Consider the following 26,087-nt stretch of genomic DNA (forward strand, 5'->3'; position numbering starts at 1 on the left):
ACAACAATTGCAAACTGATTATTGAAAATATAAAACAAATGAGTACGGCTAGTAGCTATTGAATAAAAATAAATAAACGAATGCACTCAGCATTTCTAATTCTAGCTGCTACCATGCGCGTGTTTTTTTTGGACAGTACTTTTCAATAAACATTTAAATTTAAAATTAATAAATACATTCTATGACACCTTCGAATTAAAAAAGTACGACTAGTCCGTACTTCTCATCTTAGATGTCACTAGTATTCAATATATCATTATAAGTACACGTATCAAGCTACTCAGCTCTTTGACAAGTACTGCAACTCACACTATTTGCATATACAAAATTTGACCAAAAACCATAATAATGGGTAGGGTGCTGCTGCTGAACTACTTTCGACGAGTCTTAATGGCTGAAAAACAATAACGGGGTATATAATAGTAAAGGGGGTATAATAGTAAAGGGGGTATAAAAGTTAAGGGGGTAAATAATAAAGGAGGTAAATAATAAAGGGGGTAAATAGTAAAGGGGGGTAAATAGTAAAGGGGGTAAATAGTATTGTGAATATAAGAGGCACGGTCATGCATTGTGATGGCGAGCTGGAGGCCAGTCTTACAGGTAATAACGTATCAAAATTCAAAGCTATTTCAGCTAGTGAGTTGTGTCCAATTGAAGGTTAAGACTGGATCTGGACGAGTCATTTTAGAACCTACGAAATAATTTCCACCTGTATTTTGTCTAATCAAACATCCTACGTACCGTAGGGTTTTATGCGGACGTATCAGAGGTTTTATGCGGACGTATCAGAGCTGAAGACGAGTTACACATGTATTTTTAAAGTTCCTGCTAAAAAAACAAACTTCTCGTATCTCTTATATGTCTTAAAACAAATCCCCCTCCAGGTATCAGAGTTGCTTCAGCTCGTAACTTTCATCGAAAAAATTTAGAGCGATCTGATAATTCTTTGAAGTAAATCCATGTCTTCCATCACGTACATGTACTTGTTAATTCAATAGCGGCAGTTATGACTTATGATGTAGCGATAAACGAGAGATAAGAGAGTTATGATTATCAAATCGTAACAAAACTGCATATTATCTGTATTCCTTGTATTCCTTGTATTCCTTGCGGTTTTTTGTATTTCTAGCATTCCTTGTATTCCTTATATTCTTTGTTTTCTTTCTTTTCTTTGAATTCCTTGTATTCCTTGTATTCCTTTTATCTATTGTATTTATTTTTGATTGTACACTGTTAAGTATTCCTTGTAATCTTTGTTAAGAGATGGTATGGAAAATGATGATGTGTTCACTCAAATAACTGCGGTACGTTTGATTACATATTTTCTGCTCGATGAGATTTATCACTGAATTGTTTTTGACTTATATATATCCTTATAACTACAGCTAGGGTGCCTAGCTCTTACTTCTTAAAAAGTTGTACATAAATTAGCTATCCTTTTTCTCACAATACAAAGACATCGTGTATCAGCTTATGTATAATGTATAATGTATAATGTTCTATGTACTATGTACAATGATCCTAGACCTAAATGAAGAGATTGTAATCTTAGATTTCATATTTTTTAATTTCCTAATAATTCATTTAAAATTTAAACAGTAATATGATGCACTGGGGCACTAATCTGCTATCAGTTGGAAATTTCCGTACATATTTTAATACAGGCATACTTGCATGTCCTAAATGCTTTTAAAGACCGCAATATGAAGTAAGCCGAAACTTTCACAGTGTTATCTTAGACGTCATCAAATACTTCTGTAAAGTTTCCAAAACTGCAGTGCCAGAAAGGATTGATATGAAAACAACTATAATCAGTAATATCGGAAAAACCTTGATTACAACGCGATAAGAAATTGAAATTGAGCAAATTAATTCACATGCCGTACCCCAAAAATGGTGTGGCACATGTCCGCTTGTAATTACCTGAAAGTCATACCGTTTACAGAAACAATTAGATTAAGGATACTGCACCATGCATTTGCAGAGGACCAATCATGTGACCCCTCACTGCCAGTCACGTTATAAATCAACTTAGCAGCACGTCGGCAATGTGATTTCTGTGGAGGGAAAACTTTTTGAGCCACCCAAGAACTTGTTTTGTGAACTCTCTCTTTTGCAATTAGACTTAGGTCTTTTCACGGTTTTATTTAGTATAACCGTGCGCAAAATTAACTGTCTTGATACCTATCTGAGCCTTCCAGTTCAAATAATTTTACCATGGTTGATGGAATTGTGAGTGCCAGCTTTGGATTTATTTACTTAACCTTTAAATTTCTATTGACACTGTCTTGACTTTCAATGCAATTTTAAACAATTTTGAAACAAAAGGTCTGTCAATTACTTAACATCAGTCAAAAAATGAAGCCATTATTGATTTAAAATATGCTTGGTGAATAAATTATTTGCTCAGCTTATCATATCAGCCCATGTTTTATCCGTGAGTCAATTGTTATTAAGTCACTTATCATTAATACACGATCGTTCCTAGTCACGATAGTCAGTATTCAAAATATTGCAACTGTCAGTGTTCAAAATATTGCAACGTTAAAAAATTAACGTTAAAAACGAAAACTTTCGTTAATCTTTAGATATTTTGCTTGATGATGCTTGGGGTATGTTTTTCTTAATTTTGGTTGCCCATGCTCATGAAAATAATCGCTCTTCGTATGAATCCAAACAGAAAATTTTAAAAGTCACGTATTTATCTGAGAATATAACTGTTTGCACCTTTAACAAAATTACTAGAACCTGTGACTTCTGATATGGAAAAGTTTAAATTACATGTCTTATAATCTATGATTATGACCAAGACCTCAGTTATATAATACGAGTATTAAGTTTCCACTGTTATCGAGCTAGACTGTATATCATATCACATGATGAGTTAAAACTGTGGCTGTGTCTTCTGCGATAATAATAAAATGTTTTACTGATAACCAGGGACAAAAGAAAATCGCGATTATTTTGCCCAAAAAATCGTGATTCCGCACATGCCGCGATTTCCTTTTTTCCCTGCTGATAACTGGACTAAACTATAGGATTTATTAGAACATTAAAATTCACTGATAATTAGACTTAACTATAGGATTTATCAGAACGTTAAAATGTGAAAGACAAGTTTGCTATGCTGGGGGACTACGAACCCCCTCCAGCCAGTTTCAAGGTTGTCGTCCTGGTTACACTGTAGTGTGGAAAGTATTAAAACAGTATTATATTTCAGAAGCTGAAGCGTGTTAGTCAGTCAGGACGTGATTTAGAGATGGAGTATGAGCTTGAAGATGAGTACGAATCTATTGAAACTTCTCTCCTGGAGGGTGAGTATGAGTCTATTGAAGCTTCTCTCCTGGAGGGTAAGTATGAGTCTATTGAAGCTTCTCTCCCGGAGGGTAAGTATGAGTCTATTGAAGCTTCTCTCCTGGAGGGCGAGTATGAGTCTATTGAAGCTTCTCTCCTGGAGGGTGAGTATGAGTCTATTGAAGCTTCTCTCCTAGAGGGTACTCCAACAGCAGCACATTTTATCCCAGATTAATGATAAATTAGCGATACAAATGTCACAATGCTCTTTATTATGCTTTACTTCTTCACATTAACACTCCTGATTTGTAAAAGTTTTCCTGGACAGGGAAATCGAGTGTTGATCCCGGAAAAATGGGGATATTCGCCACCGCACTGTTCATCGTCGGAGAAATGACTGGATCTGGAATTTTAGGTAAGTTGTATGACAACAAATATGTTTCGTGGTTGCCAGACATCTGAACATGATTTTCTACATTTTTTCATAAATGTTTACATTTAAATTCTTAACTGTGCACGATAAATTATGGTTACATTCACCAGGCATGGCTAAACAAGTTTGAGTTGCTTGAAATCTAAATCTTAAACCCATCAAATAACACAAATATCTCAAATAACACAAATATAACAGAAATAACAGAAATAGCACAAAACTTGATCTATACCCTCCCGTCTATGCAGGAGTGCCGCAAGCATTGGCCTACTCTGGGTACTCCGGATTCGCCCTAATGTTCCTGTGTGTAGCTGTTGCCACCTATACCGGCCTTACTCTCAGTAGAAACTGGATGCATGTCAGGGATCAGTGAGTGTTCAATGTGTTTAAAATATACTTAGAATATGTTTCAAAATTAAAAAAAATAAATCGCGATTTTCTGGAATACATTTCAAAGTTCAAACGAATTGTTTAATCAACTATCCCAGAATCGTTGAAGAATTGTCTGATTCAAAATAAGTTTTTCTTCAGGTATCCTCGCTGCGCGAAACCATACCAATGTATCGGAAATTCTGCGTTTGGAAAGTGTGGCGAAGTTGCTGTACAGGTTAATACTTAATTATAATAATTATAATTATCCAGTTGAACTTATCTGGTTGAGAGCTTCAAATCTAATAATTACACTGATTTTAGGTGATGTTTTAGATGATGGTTTAACGTTGGAAAATCAAAAAAAAATACCGATTGTTTGGTTTAAGACGCTTATTCTCTGGTTCATAAATTATGTTCATATTCGGATAAAACCTACTATTTCAGGTGTGCGCCAATGTTACACTAGTTGGCGGATGTTGTGCCTATATCCTCATTGCTGCACAAAGTCTGTCCCGATTTCTTTTCATTGTAAGTGTAACTATTTATGTTTCTGAGTGGGACATTTTGTTTTGATTATAACTACCCTTTTGAACTTCGAACTTTCTTCTCCATATTCAATTTTATCTCAACATTTAACCTTATTTTCATAGGTAAAATTAGAGTATAACATGACAGAGCCCACCTCAAAATCTAGATATAAAGGACAAGAACAAATAATATTGAATAAACTGATGTTCGACAATATTACATATAGCTTTTATACTCTTTTTTACATCTTTCAGGAGTTTGAGGTGGATTGTATTGGTTACCGGACATGTGTTGCTATCATGGCTTTGGTGTTCCTTGTAGTCATTCTCTTTGGTATGCTTAAAATACAGACTTAATTTAGTTTAGGGTTCTGAATAATTCAAAACTCAATCTTTATTTTTGAGATGAAATACATTATCTAAGTGCGGAAGTATGTGTTCTAAAACTGCAATGAAATATCGCCGTAAAAGTAAGCATATCTTTGTTAACTAAAAGCTAATTAACTGCTAATTATATGATATTTAATTTGCTAATTAATATTGTTACTCACTTTACTGACAACTTTGACAAAGCTAATTAACTGCTAATTAACTGATATTTAACTTGCTAATTAATATTATTAATGACAACTGTGACGAACCTTCCTCACAGGGTCCGGAGGGGACTCGCTCCTAGTCCCTGTACTAGCTACAGTTCTCTCAGTTACATTTACCCTGCTTATCATATACGGAATCTTCCAGACTGGAAAATCACCCAACTTCCAACCGTACCAGGTTTGAAGTTTTACTATTTAATTACTATTTAATTATTGTGAATCACTATTTAATTACTAGTTCTTTCATTCAAATTCAAACTTTTAATTACTGTTTAGAGATACATATCGGGATGTGATCCTAGCTGAGACTTGGTGATTGCCTTTGATGGCTTGCAGTTATTACTGATCACGCTATCTTAATTTTGAATTAAAATCTTCAATTCCATTCAACATATAGAAGTCACTTTTAGAAATGAATATCATTGTTACTTTCAGGTAACTGCGAAATCATGGTTCCTGAGTTTCGGGAAGTTCCTGTTTGCGTTTGGAGGACACTCAGCGTTTCCCAACTTTCAGAAAGAAATGAAGAAACCCAGGGACTTCCCTGGATCAGTCATTATCGCTTTTCTGATAAAACTTGTCCTCTATATCCCTGTGGGTATAACCGGGATGCTGTTCTTTGGGGATTGTGTGAAGCCTAATATCCTGCACAACATTGATCCTCAATTTAAAGGTTTTTAATATATTTTACATTTTATATACAGGGTGGGCCAAAAGTCACTGGACATGCGTTCCAGCCTTATAATAGCTCAGCCGTGCTTTATATTTGAGAGCTGCTGCTTTGCAGATAGCATACTATACTGTACCTTCTGGTTCGAGGATTCCGACGTCAAAATTTGAAAATTCGAATATCTTAGACCACGTCCATTTAAAATTAAAACACCTATATTGTTTTCTCTGAACATGCTATGCTGGACGCCTGATTTTTTCAGAGACGGTAGATTATTATATTAAATGTTACATCTGATCTGAAAAAATGACGTGAAGTCTTCTGTATCTCGTTAACAAAATTGACTGGGTGATTAATTGACACCGTGACACGACACCTTAATTGGGCAGCCTTAACGATTCCCATAATGTTTAATGGGGTGGTTTAGTTAACAGGGTGACCTTATCACGTGAGGTAAACCAATCACCTGATCACACGTAATGAATAAACTCGTTATGGTTCGTATCTCGGCCATCTGAGAAGCTACAACTCTAATTTTTTTCAGGACGAACATAATTCGAATGGCCAAACATATTTAAATAAAATTTAGCTCAATCAGACTATCCAAACTATCAAATAAATGCAAAAATGAACCTTCATTTGAAAAAAATGAATTTCTCGAACCATTGGTGGTAGTAAGTCGTACCAGAAAGAATTATTTCAATTGGTCACTCAGTGACTGAGCTATTAAGGCCAACGTATGTCCAGTGACTTTTAACCCACCCTGTATCATAACTCTACTCACGTCCGAAAATGGCATTTTTATATATAGACACGCGGCACGCAAACTTATCAATATCTAATATTTCAGATATGTTGATCAGTGTAACTTTAAGGCTTCCCTCTCCCTTTTAAAGTAAGAAGTCAGAAACCGTTGACCTTAACAGAGAGAGAGAGAGAGAGAGAGAGAGAGAGAGAGAGAGAGAGAGAGAGAGAGAGAGAGAGAGAGAGAGAGAGAGAGAGAGAGAGAGAGAGAGAGAGAGAGAGAGAGAGAGAGAAACAGTGTAACAGTGTAACAGTGTAACAGTGTAACAGTGTAACAGTGTAACAGTGTAACAGTGTAACAGTGTAACAGTGTAACAGTGTAACAGTGTAACAGTGTAACAGTGTAACAGTGTAACAGTGTAACAGTGTAACAGTGTAACAGTGTAACAGTGTAACAGTGTAACAGTGTAACAGTGTAACAGTGTAACAGTGTAACAGTGTAACAGTGTAACAGTGTAACAGTGTAACAGTGTAACAGTGTAACAGTGTAACAGTGTAACAGTCCCTGTTTCAGCTCTGAACGCATGTATCCTACTGCTCGTGGCAGTACAGGCAATAATGTCCGCCACTATCCTCGGGAACCCTGTAGCAGCTATGATAGAGGGAGCAATTGGAGCACCACACAAACGTCAGTGTGATTTTTATAAAATGTTGCTATCAATCAGTGCGATTTTAATGGAAACATTCTAATCGATTTCTTTCTTAAGACCATGTAGTTTGATTGCCATTATTAATATTATACTATTATAAGTAATTCCACATGATTCTCTTTAATCTTGCCGTTCTTGCGCTTAACCAGCTCTGGATTTCAATATTTCAATATTTTCAATGACCAGTAATTTGGGGTGTGACGACCCCACCCTGACTAATAACTCCATATCCCGTGCTCAGAGCTGTTTAGTGCTAAACGTGTGGCAGTCAGGATAGGCTATGTGGCGGTAGCAATAGTCGTATGTGAAGCTATCCCCAGGTGGGTTTTACAATTTAAAATCCTGTCTGTATTTTAAATACTTTAAATACTTTTAAATAGTTGGTCGTTTAAAAGTTTAGTTTCGGAGAGGGCAAGATATAATAAAATTAAACATTTCATCACAATATATTTGTGACATTAAATACCACTTTATCATAATCGTGGGTTGGGTTAGTCAAGTATAGCACTGGTTATGTGATTTAAACGAAGACTTTAAGTGCCTAGTAGAAGCAACTTATTGAGTTAATGCGACATTATGTAAACGATAAAATCAAGTACAGCCGCCCAGATTGGTTCAATGTGGTTATATAAAGATTTGCTACTGACCATGACTTATCTAAATTAACAACAATCTGAGTGTAGATCTCAAAACACAGGCCTGATGATGAGCAACCATAATACTAATAATTTCCTTGTGTTTCAGATTTGACCTGATAAAAATTTCCTTGTGTTTCAGATTTGACCTGACAATAATTTCCTTGTGTTTCAGATTTGACCTGATAAAAATTTCCTTGTGTTTCAGATTTGACCTGACAATAATTTCCTTGTGTTTCAGATTTGACCTGATAATAATTTCCTTGTGTTTCAGATTTGACCTGACAATAATTTCCTTGTGTTTCAGATTTGACCTGACAATAATTTCCTTGTGTTTCAGATTTGACCTGATAATGGCGCTGATTGGAGGGACTACCATTAACACTGCAGTATTTATCCTGCCTAGCCTCTTTCACATCAAACTCGCAAAGAAAGACAAATGGTTAACTTTTAAGGTACATTTCAGATTGTTCAGCTATAACAGCGTTAATAAACTGATCCTTCGTGTAAATTTGCGTTTTCTAACAAAGTTGCACTTCGAAATGAGGTTTTTAAGAGGATTTCTCATATTTAAAAAAAAAGCGCCGAGAAAGCGCCCAATAAGCGATTATCAGCGCCGATAATAAAATATCGTTTATGGAAACTTGCCAATTTTTGCATTTTGAGTTCTCAAAAGGATGCTTCTGGGGGCCGGAAATTAATTATGATGGTTTTCATGGAAAGTTCTAGGATAAAAGAATACAAAATTTCAAAACGGAATTGAAGTGCCTTTGTCGGGAGACGGCAGAAGTAAAACGGTAATTACATTTGATTTGTACTATCGTAATCTACCGATCATAGCTAGCAAGCACCATTTACTCAGCCTCTAATTTTGTTGGGCATCATTAAAGCTTTTATAAATAGTTGGGAGGTCTCAAGTGGCTACTTTCATTTTTAAAGATCTTGATCATGCTCCAAACTGTCTCGCGCTTGCAGTACCCACCTATTGCACAACTGCGCGGGCAATATAATATACTTTCAGGATTAATAACCTCTCCGTCAACGACGTCTTTGATGAACAAAAAATTAATACAAATGCCATTTGTCAACTTCAAAACACAAACTAAGCGTCTTATTGTGCCCGAGGAACTGGACAAAACCGGAGTGACCTAGTGACTATAATTCTCGTCCTGTTTTAGCACATAATATTCTTGGAGGGTTGCCACACCCGAGAGGCAGGCAGAGCATCTTCATTCTTCATGCCATCCTTATGTTATGTAAGCCACCTCATTTGTTTTAACAATTTGTTCGTAAAAACAAATGCTCCTATATAAAAAAGGTATATAACGTATTACTATCATATATTATTATCATTTAACGTATTATACCCCTCCTCAGAAAACTCTAGACGCACTCTCGATAACCTTTGGAATGGGAGCTGGGATTGTGTGCACATACGCCTCGGTGTCTCACATAGTGGACGAGATGAACATTCACACAGCTACTTTCAACAGTTAACTGTTGGGATTGTGTGCACATACGCCTCGGTGTCTCACATTGTGGACGAGATGAACATTCACACAGCTACTTTCAACAGTTAACTGTTGGGATTGTGTGCACATACGCCTCGGTGTCTCACATTGTAGACGAGATGAACATTCACACAGCTACTTTCAACAGTTAACTGTTGGGATTGTGTGCACATACGCCTCGGTGTCTCACATTGTGGACGAGATGAACATTCACACAGCTACTTTCAACAGTTAACTGTTGGTATTGTGTGCACATACGCCTCGGTGTCTCACATTGTGGACGAGATGAACATTCACACAGCTACTTTCAACAGTTAACTGTTGGTATTGTGTGCACATACGCCTCGGTGTCTCACATTGTGGACGAGATGAACATTCACACAGCTACTTTCAACAGTTAACAACACGCTGTAAGGGAACTTTTATAATTACATTTTTTATTTACCTTCTACATAAAGTACATTTACAACACCAAATAATTATCATCAAATAATGCATGGTATTGATATAATATTCTGAAAGTTTTTTGTACCCTTTTGAGGAATTATTGTTTGAAGTGTAATTTTGACAATTTTAAGTTAAGTTTTGTTTCAATTTTCCCAATTTCAATGAATGATTAAAATTAATATGTACAATTGTTATCACTGAATTCATATTTTTGACAAGATCGACAACGTTTACAATGTTTAAAAGGTTAACAAGATTAAAATACAAGTTGAGTAAGCCTCCAAAAGTTACAGTCTCACTCGAATAATCACATTCAAGTTTCATTGTTCAACTGGGTTACGAGTAGAACACTTTTACACGGCACGGCACGGCACGGGTAGAGCACTTTTAAACGGCACGGCACGGGTAGAGCACTTTTACACGGCACGGCACGGGTAGAGCACTTTTACACGGCACGGCACGGCACGGGTAGAGCACATTTACACGGCACGGCACGGCACGGGTAGACCACTTTTACACGGTACGGCACGGCACGGGTAGAGCACTTTTACACGGCACAGCACGGCACGGGTAGACCACTTTTACACGGTACGGCACGGCACGGGTAAAGCACTTTTACACGGTACGGCACGGCACGGGTAAAGCACTTTTACACGGCACGGCACGAGTACTAGTAGAGCACTTTTACACGGTATAGTTCTCGTGTCAATTTTTCGAATCCATTGTGCATACCACAGTCGCAAAAAGCTGTCCTTTTAAAGTTAGACCTTATAGAGCTATAGTATAGCTTGACGGTACGTATAAACGGATCACGTAATCGATTAGGAGATGTGTTACCATGGTCGTTATACGTACCGTTATTTTAGGTGTGATTCTATTGCAATTTCAAGCATATTGTGGCCAGCTTTTCGCGCGGTTGTGTTATGATATAATTATGATATTCTCGAAGAACAAACTCAATTTGATTGCATTGACTAATGCCTTGATCTTCGGAGTTCGGACAAACAAAGACATTCTGTTAATTGTTCATACTTATTGTTCATTGTTCGTACTAATTGTTCTTTGGTCCAATAAAGTCTTAAAATGTTGATTTGCTTTTCTGATCAAGAGTAATTAAAATTTGACGTTGCTTTGACTGTGATGGGCAAAGGCGCACTGATAGTCACTAATAGTCACTAATTGTCACTGATATTCGCTGGTATTCACTGGTATTCACTGTGATAATCACTGCTGCAGTTACTGATATAGCTACTGATGGGGTGTGTTCGTGACATCTAGCTCTAGAGCTGCTTCACTGAAACTGTAAACAAACCTTCCCATACCCTGCCGTCTCTTTAAGATATTCCTGCTGTAGTAATACCTGGAATATGAACCAGGTTACTGTTGGTTACCAGCATCATTAACTGATAATAGAAAGATAGAATTGACTTAAAATTATAAAATTTTATTTATAAATTCTCACCAAGAGGAAGATCAAGATCATATACCCGATGTAAATTAATAGTGTAGATTTCTATAAAGAAATATGCTGGAATTTTCTAGAATTCATTATCTTTATTGCCATCTTAGAATTAAGTTTCGGGGTGGTACACAACCATTGACTTACTAATCAACTAATCAACTAATTAACTAATCAACTAATCAACTAATCAACTAATTAACTAATCAACTAATCAACTAATCAATTAATCAACTAATCAACTAATCAACTAATCAACTAATCAACTAATCAACTAATCAACTAATCAACTAATCAACTAATCAACTAATCAACTAATCAACTAATCAACTAATCAACTAATCAACTAATCAACCAATCAACTAATCAACTAATCAACTAATCAACTTATCGACTAATCAACTGATCAACTGATCAACTGATCAACTGATCAACCAATCAACTACCTAATCAACTAATTAACTATTCAACTAATTAACTAATCAGCTAATCAACTAATCAACTAATTAACTAATCAACTTATTAACTAATTATTATCTTACCTGAGAGCTCTACATAGACTGTCCACGTTGATACACCCTCGTCCCTTGTACTCACTCCATAACTTAGCCACCTAAATAGAACATGATGTTAATATAAATGCCAGTTTTAAGACTCCTCTAGATTCATGGATAACAAAAAAGCTTCCAGTAATAACCAATAAAATCCCAAGATCTCTGTCACGTGTGAAAACAAACATGCACTTCACCGTCACCACTCCTGGAACTAACAACACTGAATACAGAACCGCACTCCAACACACCATCGACAACATTACCAGTGAAACGATCACCTGCTACACAGACGGGTCTCTATCAGACTCCGGAAGTGGGGCTGGGTACATCATCACGACTGACAACAACAACACCACCCTGGAAGAGAGATCATTCAAGCTCCCTGATTATTGCACTGTCTACCAGACAGAGCTCACTGCAATCATTGAAGCCTGCAAGTATCTCTCATCCTACACCAATTCACACATCATTATATGGTCTGATAGTCTCTCCTCCATACAAGCTATTTCCTCGCTTTCAACGAGGAGCAGAACTACTAGAGACTGTTATGACACCCTTAACGCACTCGGATCGAACAACACTCTAGAGATCCGATGGATCGCAGCCCATATTGGGTTGTGGGGAAATGAAAAAGCGGATGAGCTGGCCAAGCTTGGCACGACCAGCGAACACGTTTTGAAATGCCCAATCCCTCAATCTTACATCAAACGACAAATCAACAACAAAGTCCACAGACTGAATCAGGATATCTGGTTAACGGATGGTCCTAGACACACCAAACTAACACTTGGCCAAAAGCACACCAAAATAATCAATAATATAAACACGTCACTCATCAACAATAGACAAGACTATAGAACCGCAGTCCACCTAATCACGGGCCACTGTGGCTTAAACAAACACCTCCACACCATCCGCAAATCAAGCACCAGTGCTTGTCCTATGTGCGGTGACGGAGAGGAAACTGTCTCACACTTTCTTGGACAGTGCCCAGCTATTGCCCAACTAAGAGGTCAATACTTTCGGGACTACTACCTCTCGGTCAACGACATATTCGACAACCACCACATTACCACAATCGTCAACTTCACAAACCGCACCAAACGCTTAATAGTACCAGAAGAACTGGATCAGACTGGTGTAACTTAGCGCATTAACACATTACATATGCAGCCTTGCCTAACTGATTTATAAACTCATCTGGTACCAAAGCGCGGTATTCCCATTCAGATCATTACCACCACCGTCCTCCACAATTCACACTGTTGTCTCCGATAAACCCCCCCCCCCTCATCCCAGAGGTAGGCAAAGCATCTTAATGCTATCCTCTAGTCCGGGCTTTCTATGCCCAGCCTCTCTAAAACAAAAAAAAAAAACATGTTTCACCTCTTCACAAGAATCTAAATCTATACACGAACTAACCTGTTGTGGATCAGTTAGAATGAACTCTGGGGGCCTCTCCGTCCAATTGATGGAGCTCTCGTTAGGATTCCGTATTAACTGTAACAGGAACTGCCAGAGATACAACTTCCGGGGTCCTTTACAGGTTCCTGACTCTGAGGCTGTGGAATAGAAATATTATAAAGGAGAATTATAAAGGAGCATTATAAAAGAGCATTATAAGGGAGCATTATAAAGGAACATTATAAAGGAGAATTATAAAGGAGCATTATAAAGGAGCATTATAAAGGAGCATTATAAAGGAGCATTATAAAGAAGCATTATAAGGGAGCATTATAAAGGAGCATTATAAAGGAGCATTATAAAGGAGCATTATAAAGGAGCATTATAAAGGAGCATTATAAAGGAGCATTATAAAGGAGCATTATAAAGGAGCATTATAAAGGAGCATTATAAAGGAGCATTATAAAGGAGCATTATAAAGGAGCATTATAAAGAAGCATTATAAGGGAGCATTATAAGGGAGCATTATAAGGGAGCATTATAAGGGAGCATTATAAAGGAGCATTATAAAGGAGCATTATAAAGGAGCATTATAAAGGAGCATTATAAAGGAGCATTATAAGGGAGCATTATAAAGGAGCATTATAAAGGAGCATTATAAAGGAGCATTATAAAGGAGCATTATAAAGAAGCATTATAAAGAAGCATTATAAAGGAGCATTATAAAGGAGCATTATAAAGGAGCATTATAAAGGAGCATTATAAAGGAGCATTATAAAGGAGCATTATAAAGGAGCATTATAAAGAAGCATTATAAAGGAGCATTATAAAGGAGCATTATAAAGGAGCATTATAAAGGAGCATTACAAAGGAGCATTACAAAGGAGCATTATAAAGGAGCATTATAAAGAAGCATTATAAAGAAGCATTATAAAGGAGCATTATAAAGAAGCATTATAAAGGAGCATTATAAAGGAGCATTATAAAGGAGCATTATAAAGGAGCATTACAAAGGAGCATTACAAAGGAGCATTATAAAGGAGCATTATAAAGAAGCATTATAAAGAAGCATTATAAAGGAGCATTATAAAGAAGCATTATAAAGGAGCATTATAAAGGAGCATTATATTCATAAAGGAACATTATAAAGGAGCAGTATATTTATAAAGGAGCATTATTAGTATAGTGGCCTAGTTGGGTTAAATATAGCTCCACATGCATGTTATGGTTTTTGACTGATCTTTGAAACAAATTGCCACTGGTCATCGATAAATTATGCCGATGAGACAAAATTCGTAATTTGCAGTTGCCCTAAGTATCAAATTCAACAACTTCACACTTATAACCACAAAGGGTGCTATAATAGAATAATAAGAATGTTCTAGAATGTTAGTCTAGAATTTTCTAGAATCTTGTACTCACATTCGTATCTTGATTCCGACTGTTGGTGGACTTCCTGGTCTGAATCTTTATCAGATTCACTATCTTCGTCAGCATCTTCTGAAAGAGACACCAGATTAGTGCTGAACATTATATAAGTTATGTGAACTTGGACATGAAAATGGCCAGGAGTAAAACTTTAGTAACCGTTCGTGACCCCGTATTGAAACAAATCACGTAACTTGATCAATTAGGTTGTAAGCGTCAATGGAACCAGCATAGCTGTTGCCTTAAATGGCGATAAAAGCAAAAAAAGGGCATCGTCAATCCTTTGGATCAAATTAAATCATGAATTTACATGACGCCGCATATAATGGTTAAATGCAGTCACGAATGGTTTCTCCCACGACTTGTTTGCAAGACTGACAAAACAAGCAGAAAAATATCATAGTTAGGTACATATTATATAGGTATAACCATGAATAACTGCTATTTATAAACTAAATAACTGCTAATCTAAATAACTCACATCAATTATGTATAACAATTATGTAACTATATTATTATTTGATTATGTAACTATGTAATCATCAACTAACCAGGGTGGAATTGAGCGTAAAGCAGATCGCCAGAGTAAGGGAAAATGCTCCTGAATAGAGCAGGGCTGAACTCTGAGGGCATACTGCTGCCCGGCCACTGTCCTGACGAGGTTGACCTGTTTATCTCGAACTCTCGCATGTACTCTCGTAGCCGTCTCTGTAATTTAATTATTACGGTTATCTATTTAAGTTTTGTGTTATAGTCTGTCTAAGGGAATGATGGTTTGTTACAACTTACATTGCTGAGCGGCTACGTTGCTGTTCATGTCACAGCCGCCTTAAGCGGTTTAATTAAAAACGTGAACTTGTGCTAAGTGTTGAGTGTTCAAAGATGTCTTTGGTAATCACGTAGATACGAAAAATGAAACTGCTCTTTTAGGTGGAAGATTGAACATCAACGTTTTAATGTTACTGACTTCATCCTATTCGCGTTCTACTTCTAATATCGTGTATTTATTGTTCATAATACACATTAGTTTTGAAACTATCAAAACTTAGTACTTAGTCTACCTACACATTAGTCAATCAAATATCAAGGTATATGTTAATGGAAGTTAACCGATCTTAATAATAATCGTCACAGGGTTATATCGGCAAAAACCACTTAAACTTAACGAGTATTGTGACAAGCATAACGTCACGATTACCGAGTCCCCCAGTTTGAAGTCTAAATATGGTATTAGCATTAGCACTTAGCTATTATTCATTAAGTTGCACCTTTGAAGCCCACACATGTTTGAACTTTCGACAGCGTCGTTAGCTATAAAATTTTGTAGCCTTTTTAGTTTTTAGCCATATTCGGAGGTGGTCACCAACGAAAACACGGAATACTTCAGTGTTAATCTGTCTCATGAATCTGTGCCCCCTCAGTGCGGGGGCGGCCCATGTTTAAGTATCATTCAATTTCAAATTGGTACGGTGAAATATAATATTAATAACACTAACAGTATATACGTACGCTTTAATTTGAAGTAGATTATAATCTTATTTAGTAGTACCAGACAGAACGTATTAACAGAACATATTTACCGTGTCCTGATTTATCGCAAAACCCAGTATACCGCGGCCATTTACTTCCCCTGATATTCATAAGGTAACAAACAATACCCCGATTCACCGTGTCCTGATTTATCAGGCCATTTACTTCCCCTAACATTTATAAAGTAACAAACAATACCCTGATTTACCGTGTCCTGATTTATCACAAAACCCGATATACCGCGGCCATTTACTTGCCCTAACATTTATAAAGTAACAAAAAATACCCTGATTTACCGTGTCCTGATTTATCACAAAACCCGATATACCGCGGCCATTTACTTCCCCTAACATTTATAAAGTAACAAACAATACCCTGATTTACCCTGTCCTGATTTATCACAAAACCCGATATACCGCGGCCATAATTTACTTCCCCTGACATTCATAAAGTAACAAACAATACCCCGATTTACCGTGGCTGTTCCCTTCCCCCAAACTTCGCTATAATAATACCTTCCAAATTGAAATTGGAAATCCTACTTCATTATGAATATGATGAAACTTTTTAATTACTTGAAGAAAAATGTAATTTAAGTTTATAATGGTAGACGCAACTAATACTTGGAGCAACATTATGATTAACCTTAAAATTAAATATGCTCTTAAATTTTAATAGCTTTTAACTTCAAGCAAAATTTAATCCAAGGTTATGATACTGGACGGAATCGTATGTGACCCTTCTAGTTCTAGGTGGATCATTTAGAATTTTATTTTCAAACATATTGTGTCTCAAATTTAAAGTGAGGTGATGCTCGAATCAAATGACATAATGGTTTGGAGTCCCGGCCGTAGGCACAGGTTACACTAATACTAATTATAATATAAGTTTAGGAGCAAATACGTATTGTTATGTCTTGTACCCTACTTGAATTAGATTAATTTTAAATATATCAATACCAACTGTTAGATAACACATATATCAAATAATGATAATAATAATAATTTATAAATAATAATCTATAATCCCTACCTGAGGTGGAAGCTCAACTTCAAAATCGGGTAAAAAAGAGGAAATAGAGGGAAGCATCAGAAATATATTATCACAAAACGTCTAGTTAAAATAAAACTAAAGCTAGCTCAAATAATTAGAACTATAAGCGACTAAACCGTCCTGATTTATCGCAAAACCCAATATTTACCTCCCCTCCAGGTTATGATACTGGACGGAATCGTATATGATCCTTCTAAGCTTCTAGTTCTAGGTGGATCATTTAGAATTTTATTTTCAAACATGTGTCTCAAATTTAAATTGAGGTGATGCTTGAATAAAATGACATAATGGTTTGAAGCTCCCGGCCGTAGACACGGGCTACACTAGTACTAATTATAATTAGATTTGATAAAGCAAAATAGCAAGAGAGCGGTATACAACTCGTTTAAATAAATCGATAGAAAATGTGACATTGGAACTTTTGCTCCAAATTTAATCATTTGCTGAAAAAAAAAACTAAATGTTAGAAAGCACATTCCACGTAGTTCCTTTACTTTAGTACTTTATAATTGAATTAAATTTGATCGTTCAAGTTATATGGACACGTTCATTGAAGTTTGAGGAAATTGGTAAATTTCTAAAACAGCGTTTTTGACGATAGTGGTTTAATTTTAACATATTAATCTAGCGTGTTCATAAGTTCTGAACATTAGCCACGTGACCCATACTCCCATATGCACTGCTCAAAAATAAAATGTATTGCTTTTAGGCACTATTATGTAAAAAATGTCACATTTTTTGTGACATTGTTTACCATAGCTGCCCAATTAGCATTTTTTGGTCTAAAATATAGTAGATTAGGTCAATCTAACAATTATGATACAATGTAGGCCTAAAGGGCAGTGATCAAACGGCTTTAAGGCAACATTTTGTAAACTTTGTCACACTCAGAATACGAGACCTCTTTTCTACTGTGAGGTGTCCATAAAACCCTTTCAACTCATTATTTGATAGTTCTTCTGCCAGTCATAGCCCTAAAATATGTTGTTTTGAAAAGTTAACTTGAAATACATGCACTTGGCTATTGGGAAATGATGTAAATTCTGTCACATTATATGGAATTTAAAATTCTGGGTGAATTTCCGAAATCATTTATATCTGATTTTGGTTTGGAAGGCGGGAAAACTCTATATGAGGACGATACACGGATACAGTTGATTGAAGTATAGCCCGGCAGTTGATGTAAACATCGTCACAAAATGATACGAAATCGTAAATGGACACGTTCATGTTGAAGTTTAAGGATATTGGTAAACCAAAAAAATAGCGTGTTCAGAAGTTCTGTACATAAGCCACGTGACCCATACTTCCATATACACGGCTCAGAAATACAATTTATTGTTTTTAGGCACTATAATATAAAAAATGTCACATTTTTGTGACTGTGTTAACCATAGCTGCCCAATTAGTATTTTTTGGTTTAAAATATAGTAGATTAGGTCATTCTAACAATTATGATACAACATTTGGCTAAAGGGCAGGGATCGAACGGTTTTAAGGCAATATTTCGTAAACTTTGTCACACTCAGAATACGATACCTCTTTTCTACTGTGAGGTGTCCTCAAAATCCTTTCAACTCATTATTTGATGGTTTTTCTACTAATCATAGCCCTAGAATATGTTGTTTTGAAAAGTTAGCAAATACATGCACTTATTGGGAAATGATGTAAATTCTGTCACATTATATGGAATTTTAAATTTTGGGTGAATTGCCGAAATCATTTATATCTGATTTTGGTTTGGAAGGCGGGAAAACTGTATATAAGGACGATGCACGGATAGAGCTGATTCAAGTTAAGGGCAGTTGATGTAAAAATGGTCACAATAATAATAAGGGCAGTTGATATGAAAGAAAATCTATCTAACTAATGCAATGGCTGATGTGACGAAATTTACATTTCTTGACCCTATTTTGAAGAAACATGCCTCGATTAGAATTCAATATTCTTCCAGGAATTATTAGTAGGTTATTATTCAGCAAATCAGAACTCAAGTTTAACAATTCTGAGTTTAATTTTACTAAGTTACCGAAATGTGACGAAATTCACTTTTCCTGCCCCAACAGTATAATTTCAATGTGATGAAAAATGGTCATGGGTTTCTATATTTCCTTATCTCTGAATTAATAATTTCAAACTATAATTAGGACTGTTGATGTGAAAGAAAGTGTATCTAAATTTTACAATGACGTATGTGACAAAATTTACATTTCTTGACCCTATTTTGAAGAACCATACCCCGATTAGAATTCAATATTCTTCCAGGAATTATAAGTAGGTTATTATTCAGCAAATCAGAACTCAAGTTTAACAATTCTGAGTTTAATTTTACTAAGTTACCGAAATGTGACGAAATTCACTTTTCCTGCCCCAACAGTATAATTTCAATGTGATGAAAAATGGGCATGGGTTTCTATATTTCCTGTATGAATCCATTCCAACTATAATAAGGGCAGTTGATATGAAAGAAAATCTATCTAACTAATGCAATGGCTGATGTGACGAAATTTACATTTCTTGCCCCTATTTTGAAGAATCATACCTCAATTAGTATATAATGTTACTTTATCACCATCACTATGTCGATAAATAAGTTATTTTGCCAACATGGAGCAAATAAAGTTATAATTTTTTTTTGTGACGAAATTTACAAATTTTTACCCTGTTCAGGTGTTGAAATTTATCCAATGTTAACATATCACTGCCATATAATAAATTATATGACCGGCGTATGGTTGAAATATTGTTAATTGATCCATAGTACGTAATATAGGGCGTTTAAGTTGGTATACTAATATTTACTCAATTTCACACATGTTGAGATATCATACAAATTTATGTGACTAAATTTACCTATTTCTGCCTTCTGTATTTGTATTTGCGTATAACAATGAAATATGTGAACAATTCCAAACACATTCAGCTCACAAAATAATGCTAGACTATTCGGCATTTCTTGTCAGGATGTCATAAACATCCCTCATATAAATTTCTTAAATGTGTGACGGAGTTTACATGGTGCTACCATTTAAGGAAAAAAGTCGCTAAATATGTAGATAATAGTCATATACAGCTATTCTATGAATTGGAAATTCGAAAATTTGGTCAAACACGGCAACAAGGGGTCCATATAAACTCCGTCACGTTTTTATAGTGTGACAAAGTTTACAACTCACTGCCGGCCGCATTTAAGCGATATCTTATCGTCTGATAAAGATATCGTTATGCGACAAAGTTTATCTAGATGATGAAACGATTATCTTAGGGTTAGAGGGTTTATATAGTTTCATAGTGTGACACATTTTACATCATCGTGCCATTCAGTAGGGTCACTAATATTTACCAATATCCTCAAACTTCAATGAACGTGTCCATATAGATGAAAAGTTTATATCAAAATCAAAGATATTGAACACTCAGATATTGAACACTCAGGTCATTATTATTTATTACTATCAGGTTCTACCTTGGTTTGTTCGTTAATTACTTAATTATCAAGTAACAATATATTAATTACCTTGTTAATTAATATTAATTAATTAACGATAATTACCTTGGCCAATTCCCGTTGATCTGACTCAGTTTGGTCCTCCTCTTCACTCTGAGCAGGCTGTTGTTCTGTTCTTTCTGCTGGCTGTGGTACTTCTACTGGTGCCTCTGTAGCCTGCAGGGTAATTGATTGTTATATGTAATTTGTTATTTGTAATTATATTCCATATTTTCAGCAGAATTATAGAAACGCTGCAATATACACTACTTTATAGTTTATAGTTTATCGATATGCAGTTATAATTATCCTTTATCGAACAAACAATGTTGGTAATTATCAACAGCTTAATACACATTACCAAATTGCCATCCCACGAAGAAATTATGCAAAAAATTCGATTTTGCAAAAAAGTTCAATTCAATATGCATTAACCAGTCAAACTGTTTAGCTTGTCCAAATTCTAATACAAGCCTAGTATATTGAATATAGTGGTTCTGGTACCATCTATAGCGGTAAGAAAAGTAAAAGTTTGGTCTATTCTAGCTGCTATTTTTTGTAATTTCATGGCTAAAAAGATACAAATTAAAGATGGTAAAATTATTTATCCATGTCCGGCATAGACATAGTTTACCTGGGGACCCCATGCTATCATGTTCATAAACCGAATAGAGATTCGGCGGAATGACAGACTGAGCGCCGCCCAGTAAAGACATAGTATGTAAATATGGGCGAAAGATTATAATATTTGGACTCATTTTATACAAAAATAAAGTAAAATTCATATACGTAAAATGCAATGGCTATACTATAGATTTTTGACAAAATAACAACATTTTTAGTTTTGGCCAATTCTTAAACGGAGTACAAATACAATAAATACTCAAGTATTCTGATAAAATGTATAATTATTCCAGAATCCAGGGTAACTGTGACTACTCAATTATCTTATTCTCAGTAAAGCCTAATCATATGTAGCAACATAACAATATTATATCGTTGATATTATGAATTTGATAATTATGTTAAACTGTTCGGAGAGTTTATCTAAACCCAAACACCCGGTACTGAATACTTATAGTGTAACTAATTATAATTAGTACTATATTATAATTAGTACTATATTTGATAATTATGTTATAATTATGTTATGATTAGTACTAAATTTGATAATTATGTTAAACTGTTCGGCGTGGAAAGTTTATTTAAACCCAGACACCCGGTACCGAAAGTTCAACTAATAAAATTAGTTTGGTCAGGAGATGTGCAACTTACCTTACTATTACATATTAGATACATGAGGGGCACTCAGAATTAAATTGCGATCTGTTTGGACTGAGCGAGTTCATACTGTCGAACTGTTTTAACTACGAAAATGTAATGCGTTTTTTTTCGAATATTATAATAGGCGTGTTTATACTTTTGTATTTCAACTGCGATATATAGTTAAGTCCCGGCCGTAGGAACGGGTTACACTACTACTAGTTCTAATTATAATATGTATAAGTTTAGTAGCAAATACGTATTGTTATGTCTTGTACCCTACTTACATTAGATTAATTTTAAATGTATCAATAGTAATACCAACTATTAGATAAAACATACATTATAAATAATAATCCATAATCCCTACCTGAGGTGGAACCTCAACTTCAAAATCGGGTAAAAGAGAGGAAATAGAGGGAAGCATCAGAAATGTATTATCACAAAGGGTCTAGTTCAAATAAAGCTAAAGCTAGCTCAAATAAGAACTATAAGCTTAACCGACCGTACTATTCAGTTCGTACAAGTGTAAAATAAAACAAAGTAAACTAAACGTAAGATAAGATCAACACCCTACCTCAAGCTCGATATCAGATAAAAGGGACGAAATGGAAGGTAGCATCAGGAAAATGTTGTCTTCAGAGTCAGAGTTTACGATTCTTTGTTCGAGTACGCCCAGTCCGTATACTTTCCCAAATTGTACCATATTCCGACAACCAGACCACACCTTTGCTGTAACGAGAGGGAATTGTGTAACGGACTTGTGTACGACACAAGCTTTAGTACGGCAACAAACACAGAAACCACCAAATGAGCAAGTGCAGTGCAGAGAAATCTGAACTGAGCGATTTTTGACCGACTTTATAGGCATGCGAGTTTCATGATGAGGCAGAGCAGTGGCTTTAGCAACACCATGTAAGGGCACCGTTCTAATGGCAGTAATGGAATAATGCCTGACATTGACGCCACAGCAAGAGAGGGTTACCGTATATGGAAATGATAGTCTTGATGGCTCCGTGGTCGCTGACTAGGTAAGAGGTTGTTATTTATGTGGTGATAATGTCCAGATCCAAATAGTCGGTAAATTAACCTATATAAAGCAGATGCCGGATAGGGACTATATTTAGTTTAATATCTTTAAAAGTTTAAATTTGGTTTCTGGTTTGTCGTATTTAAGTTTGATATGTCGGTCATTTAAATAGATTTGGTTAGGCATTGAGAAAAGCGTTTATTAGTTAATGCTCGATAAATATAATCAATAATCATGGCAGGTTCATGATAGAAACGAAACTATTTTCAATCTATCAGTTGAAGAAGCGAGAGTTAAATTTAAACTATGTCTAAAAGCTTCAACTATTTAGTATTTATGTTATTTCTACTTAAAGCCCACGAAGCTGGGAATTCGAGAGGTTCTTTATAATTGAATAATTGGAGAGGAGTGGTGGGAGAAATCTATATTTAGCCTGAATTTCTGGTGAGATTCTTTATCTTTCTAGGGAGGGGTTTGAGACAATCTAATTTAAGCTTGTATTCAATATAGGAGACTCTTTATAATTTTAGGGGAGGGGTGGGATGGGGGACCTTCCAATTTTAACCTCTATAATCTATATGGGAGTACTATTGGAACCCGGCCTTCGGCCCGGATTTCACTGTCGCAGTTAGGAGTATTTACCCGCTGAGTCGAAATCCGCATTAGGTGAGCAATTCTATTCAGAGTGCCTTCACGTATCCAATAGTATTTAACTTTATAAATATAATCAACGAATATTATAGGTTAGGGGCAAACTCAATCAACGTATCTAGCAGTTATTAGCACCATTTCATCACACCTTAGTTCCCCCTTGAGGATAATTACGTCATCACACTCCTTGATTATATTAAGATCCGTTCCTCCTGTACCCTGATCGACTGTGAGCCGGCTGGAGTATTTGCAATCATTGGATAGAATTGATCAGTCCAAACGGTACCGCGACAATTGACCCCCGACAATCGACCCCCCGACAATTGACCCCCCGACAATTGACCCTCATGTAATTACACTGGGGTCGATTGATCGGGTCAGGGTCTGAGAGTCAGGGTCAGGGTCAGGGTCAGGGTCAGGGTCAGGGTCAGGGTCAGGGTCAGGGTCAGGGTCAGGGTCAGGGTCAGGGTCAGGGTCAGGGTCAGGGTCAGGGTCAGGGTCAATTGATCGGGTTAGGGTCAGCTGGTGTGAGGGTCAGGGTCAGGGTCAGGGTTCTGGGTCAGAGTTAGGGTAAGGGTAAGGGTAAGGGTAAGGGTAAGGGTAAGGGTAAGGGTAAGGGTTAGGGTAAGGGTAAGGGTAAGGGTTAGGGTTAGGGTTAGGATCCTGGGTCAGGGTCAGGGTCAGGGTCAGGGTCAGGGTCAGGGTCAGGGTCAGGGTCCTGGGTCCTGGTCAATTGATCGGGTTAGGGTCATGGTGTGAGGGTCAGGGTCAGGGTCCTGGGTCAGAGTTAGGGTTAAGGTTAGGGTAAGGGTACTAGGTCAGGGTCAGGGTCAGGGTCAGGGTCAGGGTCAGGGTCAGGGTCAGGGTCAGGGTCAGGGTCAGGGTCAGGGTCAGGGTCAGGGTCAGGGTCAGGGTCAAAAATTTGAGATGAAATATTGTTTGACTTTGAGTGAGAACTGCCCTTTTCATGAACGATTAGCAGTTAGGGTTCTAAAAATAAAACGAAGCTACTCATGTTGAAACGATTCACCATTATAACACTTAACAGAATAACAAATAAAATGTGAGATCCATTAACAAACTTTAAGTTCGTAATATCATGATCACCTCGTTCATTCGTGGGAGGCCATGACTTGCACTAATCCGAATCGTTTACTTGATCGGCAGTTGAATTAATATCACTTACCTAATTTTAACAAACTTAACCGAGTTGAAGTTGAACTAAAGCGGAGCATGGTTATCAAAATTGTACAGGGATTATTTATTAAGCGGGGAAAACAGCGGTGTTAATCAAAATATTTTACTTTTAGCCACCTAAAAAGTAAAAACCATCTTGTAGTTGAGAGTTGGCGCGTGGCACCTAAATTGTAAATTCATACTCTTGAACCACAGCTGGATCTTCTTCGAGATAACTCCATCATTATAAAAAAAAGTAAGTTTTGTAATTATCACAGTTACCAAAAACGTTTATAAAGACCTGGCTGGAATTATTGTTTTTGTCAATTTCACTATATTTTTCCCGGAGAATTTTAATGAAACTCACTTCTTACCTCTGTTAAAACTTTATTACCAAAACGTTTATAATACAGCAAGCTCTAAATAATTGTCGCACAGTTAGCTGATATAAATTTCAGTAATACTTAATTAATTAGATATTATGCAGACAATAGGCCTATAAGTAAAATTAGAACCCCGAATTTATAATCTGAGAAGTAAAAAGTTCGACTTCCAAGTTGAAAATGTTTAAATCGCGGAAGTTTTTATTATCATGAATACAAATGTGGATGCGCCTTAGGCTTATATAGAGCATAAATAGAAATTATTGCTGACGTAAAAATTTTAAAATTAAAAGTTTTTAATCTTTTAATCTCTGATTTCAATGAATTTGGTACCAAAGGTTGCTTCAAAGTCTGAATAATATAAATTCACTGGAAGCACAATTGTGCAAAAGTAAGCGCATGTGGCGATCAAACGCCATTTTTTTCCAACTTTTGGTGCTAGATTTATCAAAATCAGAGAGAAAAATAAACACTTGGCGCTTATTACATAGATTATAATAAGGTATGATTGTTGTACCTATCAAATAATGCTTCTCGCAATCTTCAGTAGATCGGCGAGATGCACCACTAGACTGGGCCTCGCCGAGCTGCGAAGGATTGACATCGTGAATCTGATAATGATATAGATTAAACCGGTCTAGCTGGTGAGAAGGCTTACCTGGGGACCCCAGGCTATTATGTTCATAAACATAATAGATTCGGCGGAATGACAGGCTGAGCGCCGCCCAGT

The 26,087-nt window shown here is 36.2% G+C and overlaps 2 protein-coding genes across 4 annotated transcripts; one reads left to right on the forward strand and one right to left on the reverse strand.

Moving 5' to 3' along the window:
* The first annotated feature begins 1,167 nt into the window (after positions 1–1,167).
* LOC134822314 (uncharacterized) lies at positions 1,168–10,074 on the forward strand. Of its 3 annotated transcripts, none has more exons than XM_063833293.1 (13): positions 1,168–1,304; positions 3,221–3,314; positions 3,623–3,709; positions 3,976–4,096; positions 4,259–4,334; positions 4,544–4,627; positions 4,882–4,960; positions 5,279–5,400; positions 5,658–5,895; positions 7,211–7,324; positions 7,588–7,666; positions 8,322–8,436; positions 9,359–10,074. In XM_063833293.1, the coding sequence occupies exons 1-13, from the start codon at positions 1,269–1,271 to the stop codon at positions 9,476–9,478; spliced, it is 1,365 nt and encodes a 454-aa protein (XP_063689363.1). In that variant the 5' UTR covers positions 1,168–1,268; the 3' UTR covers positions 9,479–10,074. The 3 variants fall into 3 exon arrangements, with proteins under 3 accessions (XP_063689363.1, XP_063689365.1, XP_063689364.1); XM_063833294.1 differs by lacking the exon at positions 1,168–1,304 and adding an exon at positions 2,140–2,232; XM_063833295.1 differs by lacking the exon at positions 7,211–7,324 and having other exon boundaries at positions 1,230–1,304; positions 9,359–9,574.
* Positions 10,075–11,187: 1,113 nt separating this feature from the next.
* LOC134822264 (ETS translocation variant 2-like) lies at positions 11,188–21,509 on the reverse strand. The gene is made up of 7 exons (XM_063833170.1): positions 21,489–21,509; positions 20,921–21,031; positions 15,336–15,492; positions 14,779–14,856; positions 13,375–13,514; positions 11,941–12,011; positions 11,188–11,299 (listed from the first exon to the last, which is right to left on the reverse strand). Exons 1-7 carry the CDS (start codon positions 21,507–21,509, stop codon positions 11,188–11,190), a joined length of 690 nt encoding a protein of 229 aa, XP_063689240.1.
* Between the last annotated feature and the right edge of the window lie 4,578 nt (positions 21,510–26,087).

This window comes from Bolinopsis microptera, chromosome 10 (assembly GCF_026151205.1).
Source record: "Bolinopsis microptera isolate Bmic1 chromosome 10, MBARI_Bmic_1.0, whole genome shotgun sequence".
Taxonomy (NCBI): Eukaryota; Metazoa; Ctenophora; class Tentaculata; order Lobata; family Bolinopsidae; genus Bolinopsis; species Bolinopsis microptera.

What these genes read in the sequence shown, in the direction of transcription:
- LOC134822314 (XM_063833293.1), top strand. Translation starts at nt 1,269, where the DNA reads ATGGAAAATGATGATGTGTTCACTCAAATAACTGCG. An exon ending in TGAAACTTCTCTCCTGGAGG is followed by an intron (nt 3,315 to 3,622) that starts GTGAGTATGAGT and finishes TTTCCTGGACAG; the next exon opens with GGAAATCGAGTGTTGATCCC. An exon ending in GTATGTGAAGCTATCCCCAG is followed by an intron (nt 7,667 to 8,321) that starts GTGGGTTTTACA and finishes CTTGTGTTTCAG; the next exon opens with ATTTGACCTGATAATGGCGC.
- LOC134822264 (XM_063833170.1), bottom strand. Translation starts at nt 21,509, where the DNA reads ATGATAGCATGGGGTCCCCAG. An exon ending in TGATAGCATGGGGTCCCCAG is followed by an intron (nt 21,032 to 21,488) that starts GTAAACTATGTC and finishes ATTACCCTGCAG; the next exon opens with GCTACAGAGGCACCAGTAGA. An exon ending in GTCGGAATCAAGATACGAAT is followed by an intron (nt 13,515 to 14,778) that starts GTGAGTACAAGA and finishes TCTATTCCACAG; the next exon opens with CCTCAGAGTCAGGAACCTGT.